We start from the raw sequence: 6,452 nt of genomic DNA, 5'->3' as shown, positions 1-6,452 counted from the left end.
AGCCAAACTCATTTTGTGTAAACATTGACATTGTTTTCAAAACTAGAAACCTAGGCCATATGCCTTTGATTTTTTTCGAACTCTTTTCATTGATACTTATTTTGAATTGAATCTTAAGTCAACTTTGACTTTATTTTGTGAATACTTCTAAATTGTAAATACAACTCACTTCAAGTTATTTTTGTGGTTCCAATGACCACCTTTGTTAAAATCTTTTTTCACAAACATTAGCCATAGGTTTGAGTTATCATAGTGGTTGATGTAAACCTCACCTTATCCTTAGTGATTGGACTATAAGTCTTCCATACTTATTATAGGGTGGATCCCTCACTAGTATGTTGAAGCTCTCCTCACATGGTGGATTGTTGGTTTAGGTTGAGTTTTCTCCCTCTGATAACAAAAGACCTTAAGGCTTTTGACAAATCAATTCACCAACTTATTTTGATATTTTTACCCCGAACTACGAGGTTTTGATCCTACCTTTGTGATGGTATGTAGGCAATGGGTTCATCCATTCAAACGACAAATTGTAAATAATGTATATTCTTCTCTCATCTCCCCAATCATGTTTGCACAAATATTTTCACAAATACCAACCTACAATACATCTTTGCAAAAAGGGCTCCCTTAGAGTATTAAGGATGTTTTGGGTGCTTAAAACCTTCCCATTGCATAACCAACCCCCTTACCCAAATCTCTGACATTTTTACTAGTTTTTGATTTGATAAAACTTCTTGGTTTTTGTTCGCTTTCTAACCTTTCCTTTGGATAAATAGAAGTGCGGTGGTGACTCGAATTGTATGATTTACTTTTGATTTAGTCAATAAATCTAAAGGTAACGAATACCCCGCTACAGAAACAAAATCCATCTTAACAACCTTGGCTTAGCATCCTTTTTACTTAATAAGTACCTAATAGCGGCGTGGTCAGTATAGATAATTAGTTTAGCTCCCACTATGTAAGAGCTGAATTTATCTAATGCAAACACTACAACTAAGAGTTCTTTTTCTGTGGTGCATAATTCATTTTCTCCTCATACAAGGTTCTACTCACATAATAAATGACGCGGAGCTTCTTATCTTTTCGTTGTCCCAAGACAGCACCAACGACGAAATCACTTGCGTCACACATTATTTCAGAGGGTTCATTCCAATCTGGAGGTTGTATAATGGGTACAAAGGTCAAAGCTTGTTTGAGTAGTCAAAATGCTTCTAAGCATTTTTCATCGAAGATGAATTCAGCGTCTTTCATCAATAGACCAGTTAAGGGTTTAGTTATTTTAGAGAAATCCTTGATGAAACGTCGGTAATAACCGGAGTGACCTAAGAAGATTCGTATTTATCTAACAGTTTTGGGAGGTTGAAGGTTTTCTATTTCTTCTATCTTTGCCTTATCAACTTCAATCCCCTTGCCTGACACTATATATCCAAGTATGATTCCCTCTTGAACCATGAAGTGGTGTTTTTCCCAATTGAGTACAAGGTTGACTTTTACACACCTTTCCAGTACCATTTTCAAGTTCACAAGACATCCTTCAAAACTCTGCCCGTAAACTGCGAAGTCATCCATAAACATTTCCATGATGTTATCCATAAAATCTACAAAGATCACCACCATGCATCATTGAAATGTTGTAGGGGCATTACATAATCCAAGCGACATTCGTCGGTAGGCGAATGTGCCATAGGGACATGTGAAAGTGGTATTCTCTTGGTCATCAGGGTGAATTGGGATTTGGAAAAATCCTGAGTTGCCATCCAAATAACAGAAGTGAGAATGCCTAGACAGTCGTTCAAGCATCTAGTCGATAAAGGGTAAAGGGAAATGATCTTTTCGGGTGGCTTTGTTCAATTTTTTATAGTCTATGCACATTCTCCACTCTGTCTCAACACGTTTTGCTACAACTTCTCCTTTGTAATTCTTGACTTCTGTAACACCTCCCTTTTTAGGTACAACATGTACTTGGCTGACCCATTTACTGTCTGATATTGGGTATATAATTCCTGCCTCTAGTATCTTTAGTACCTCCCTCTTAACTACATCACTCATAATAGGGTTTATTCTCCTTTTGTGTTTTCTTGAGGTTTTTGAGTCTTCCTCTAGCATAATTCGCTGCATGCACACGGAGGGACTGCTCCCTTTGAGATCAAAGATGTTGTATCCTAGGGTTGTAGGGTAATTCCTTAAAACATCCAATAACTGCTCAGTTTTTTTACCTAAGTATGTGTTGACTATTACTAGGCATTCAAGCTTTTTATCTAGGAATTCATAACTTAAATTTTTGGGAAGCGTCTTAAGTTCTACATAAGGTTTCTTTGGGCAAGGCATGCGATTGGGAGTTAGTGTGAGGCATTCTCTCAAGTTGTCATCCACATATGGCTTACGCCATTCATCATCTTCTAATATAGGAGGTGTTGGATTTTTTAGGACTTCAGTATCCTTAGGTGGTTCCATCTCCATTTATTTTATACATTCGTCGATGATATCTATGAAACAACAAGTATCATCTATAGTAGGTGCCTTTAGAAATTATGAAAGAATGAATTCGATTTTCTCCTCACCGACCTCAAAGGTTATTTTTCCTCGTTTCACATTAATAATGGCACCAACAGTGGCCAAAAAGGGTCTTCCTAATATGATTGGAATGCTGGAATCTTCCTTTATGTATATTATTATGAAGTCAGTGGGAATGTAAAATTCACCAATTCGTATAGGAATATTTTCTAGCATACCCACATAAAATTTAATAGAGCGGTCAGTTAGTTGGAGAGGCATTCTCGTGGGTCTTAGTTCGCATAATTTGAGTTTTTCACAAATTGAAAGAGGCATTAAACTGACACTAACTCCTAAATCACAAAGGGATTTATCTATGACAAATTTTTCGATTAGACAAGGTATGGAAAAACTACCTGGGTCTTTTAACTTAAGGGACATGTTGTTTTGAATAAGGGCACTACACTCTGCAGTAAGCGTCACTGTCTCATTATCCTCAAGTTTCTTCTTATTGGATAGGATCTCTTTAAGAAATTTGGCATAGGAAGGCATTTGTGTAATAGCTTCTATAAAAGGGTACCGTAATATTAGTTTGTTTCAGAAGCTCTACAAATTTCTTAAACTGACATTCAGTTTTGGACTTAGCCAGTCTTTGAGGATAAGGAATGAGTGGCTTATATGATGGTGGAGGCACGTACAATTTCTCTTTCACGACTACCTCTTTAGTTTTATTATCCTACCCATGGTCATTTGGTTCATTATTTGTTACCTTTTCGGTTTCTTTTTCATTTTGTTGAGACATAAGCGGATTTTGAATTTTTGGATCCACTGGCCTATATAATTATGTCCCACTTCGCAGTGTGATGGCGTTAGCATGACCTTTCAAGTTAAGTTGTGGTTGGCCAGTAAATATTCCAGCTGGGGATGTTGTTGCTGCTTGTTGTTGGGCTACTTGAGAAATTTGGGTTTCTAGCATTTTATTATGAGTAGCCATATAGTCAACCTTACTTGCCAATTATTTCATCAGCTCATTTGTGTGAATGTTCTGGTTTGTAAAGTCTCTATTCTGTTGGCTTTGGGTTGCAATAAAGTTCTCCATCATTAGTTTAAGGTTTGACTTTTTAGGTGCTTAAGGAGTAGTGGGGGCTCCTTTTTTATAACCTGGAGGAACAACAGGTGTTGGGTTTGGAGCAAACAACGCGTTATTGTTCTTATAGGAGAAATTTGGATGGTTTCTCTAGCCAAGGTTATAGGTATTGGAGTATGGGTTCCCTTGGGCATAGTTTACTTTGTCAGATGGAATTCCAGCCAATAGGTGGCATTCGGGAGTGTTGTGTCCAGGGGTTCCACATAACTCGCAATTAGATGTTACAACAGCTACGGTAGTTGCTAGAGTTACGGTCAAACTCTTGATCTTCTTAGTGAGGGCGTCTACTTTAGCATTGGTATGGTCTATGCCATTTACTTCGTACATTTCTCCATTTATCAGTGGTTTCTCTACATTCGCTCACCTCCCCATTGATAGTGGTTTTGTGCCATATTTTATATGAGTTGATAGGCGTCTTCGTAGGGTTTATCCATTAGAGCGCCGCCAGTTGATACGTCTAAGGTTAGTTTGGTGTTGTATAAGATACCATTGTAGAAAGTATGGATAATCAACCATGGCTCAAGTCCATGATGTGGGCAGAGCCTCAACATATCCTTGTATCTCTTTCATGCTTCAAAAAGAGATTTGTTGTCTTTTTCCCTAACTCCGTTGATTTGGCTTCTTAGCCTAGCCGTTTTTCTAAGTGGGAAGTATTGTGCTAAGAAAACTTTCTTCAGATCGTTCCATGTAGTTATGGAATTAGAGGGTAGATATTGGAGCCAAGATCTGGCTCTATCTCTCAAAGAAAAGGGAAAAATACGTAATCTTATGGCTTCTGGGTCGACACCATTAACTTTCAACGTGTATGCGCACTGCATAAACACTGACAAATGAAGGTTTGGGTCTTCTGTGGGGTTACCAGAGAACTGGTTTTGTTGACTTACAACAGTAAAGGTTTTAACTCAAAAATATTTGCCTCGATGGTAGGATGTAATGCTCGAGTGTGGCTCTACTTCAGATGGAGCACCATAGTCCTTGAGAGGATGGTTTTAATTTGAAGCCATATCATGAGTTAGGATATTGTATTCTAAACAAAGTTGTCGAACTCGGTGTCTTAGAATAAAATGCTCGATTTTGTTTATGGGTTGTATTAGCTCGTCCCCCGAGGAACGAGTGTTTGACATACAACCGACGAATAAAAGGGAAAAATAGTTGCCTTAGTCTATACTACACGACAACAGAGTTACAATATTGACTAAATTGGTCCTCGGCAACGGCACCAAAAATTTGATGGCGACTTAGTGAGTCTATCAATATATCTAATTGCAAATGCACATTTGTATCGCGTAGTTTTAAAAGATATCGAATCTACAGAGACCAATAATGAAACTTATCGCTATCTATTGGTGTTATGTAAATTTAAGGCTTATGAAAATTTGATTTAGGGGAAATTAAAGCTAAAATAAGAATAAAGTTTAGAAAATATATTAGAAAGAAGAGACCGAAATGTGGATCCCGATGTACCTCGGGGACACAATAATTTATTGGTGTGTGCTAAGATATTAAATCACTTTTTAGTAGAAAAATATTAATTTAAAAACCTTTATCTCACACTTCCGTGTTGTTGACTCTAGCTATACTTGTAGACCATATGTTTTCTCTCGCTAACCCATTTGAATCAGAAAATACTTTTTGAAAACCAATAAGTTCTAATTAACCTTAAAGCTCTCTCGATGTGTTTAGGATTAATGTCTGTAATACCCCAAAATTTACCCTTCATTTTTCCTGGAAGCATGGGATTATATTTTACATTTCATTGGCATCATACTAGGTCATACTCATTGCATACTGCATTAGTGACGGGGAAATCAGGTTTTGATTGATCACTCCTTAACAGAAGGGGCCCACACAAAGCAAGATTGAGAATTGGACTTCATTCTCCAAGTATACAAGTCTCAAGGGTCTCAAGGGGGTCCAGGTATCTTATTATGGTCCTCAGTTCATCAGAGAAAGATTCAGAACTATCAGAGTGTTCATCTGGATTTGATCAAGAAATTAGGGTTTCATGGTTACCTGCAACAGGCAATGTTTGTTTGGAAGTAGAGGGACTCATCCATCTCATGATTAGAGAGGCATCTTGGCCTAGGAAGACTCACAATTATCTCAGAAAGATCCATTAGCAAACATTGCAATCAATTCCTGATCATTTTGCCCTAAAATTAGGGTTTGGTATAAAATCAGTTTATTTCTGATTCTTTGGGTGAATTTTTTTTCCATGGCCCTCCATATGTCCATAAGGGTCTACATACAAAAAATAAGCTCTTTATTTGAGCCAGAGGTGCTTCAATTGATCATTGGAATCGGGAATCAGACAGTTTGGGAAAAGTCAACCGCGGGGCCAAAAAAGTCAACTCTTGACATTTTGAGAGTGGAATCTCAAAATACATGCCTAGGGGATCCTACATGTGAAATTTTATCAAGGTTGGATCATGGATTCATCATTTAATCAGGAATTGGAAAAGTTACTTAATTTGGAAATGGTTGACTTTCCATTTAGGGCAAGTTTTCATGGTTGTTGCACTCACTTTAAGCCCATTTTCCATCAAGATAAAAGCTCCATTTGAAAATTTCTCCAACATGTAAGTTGTTCCTCTTGTTCCAAGCTTTCTAGAGATATAAAGTTTGCTCCATTTGGATCAAGATTGAGAAAGTTATGCTTAGTCAAAGTGAGACATATTTTTAGGACACTTAAAAAAATTTCTAAGTCCAAAAATCTTCAAAGTTTGTCAAGACTTCTTGGCCAGATTCCTTGCACTTTAAGGCATCATTTGAAATTGTTTTCTTCACAACAATTATACCTTACCATGTCCTC

At 37.3% G+C, this 6,452-nt stretch overlaps 1 protein-coding gene and 1 non-coding gene across 2 annotated transcripts; one reads left to right on the top strand and one right to left on the bottom strand.

The window, feature by feature from the left end:
- Window positions 1-2,529: 2,529 nt before the first annotated feature.
- LOC127102237 (uncharacterized) lies at window positions 2,530-3,045 on the bottom strand. The gene has a single exon (XM_051039636.1). The coding sequence runs from the start codon at window positions 3,043-3,045 to the stop codon at window positions 2,530-2,532; it is 516 nt and encodes a 171-aa protein (XP_050895593.1).
- Window positions 3,046-4,162: 1,117 nt separating this feature from the next.
- On the top strand, window positions 4,163-4,269 carry LOC127109455 (small nucleolar RNA R71). The gene has a single exon (XR_007796738.1). It is a non-coding gene; the product is annotated as a small nucleolar RNA R71 (small nucleolar RNA).
- Window positions 4,270-6,452: the final 2,183 nt, after the last annotated feature.

This window comes from Lathyrus oleraceus, chromosome 7, assembly GCF_024323335.1.
Source record: "Lathyrus oleraceus cultivar Zhongwan6 chromosome 7, CAAS_Psat_ZW6_1.0, whole genome shotgun sequence".
NCBI classification, from domain to species: domain Eukaryota; kingdom Viridiplantae; phylum Streptophyta; class Magnoliopsida; order Fabales; family Fabaceae; genus Lathyrus; species Lathyrus oleraceus.
This window is presented reverse-complemented; position numbering and strand designations above follow the sequence as displayed.

Excerpts from the sequence above, each read along its gene's own strand:
- LOC127102237 (XM_051039636.1), bottom strand. The coding sequence starts at position 3,045 with ATGCCTTCCTATGCCAAATTTCTTAAAGAGATCCTATCCAATAAGAAG.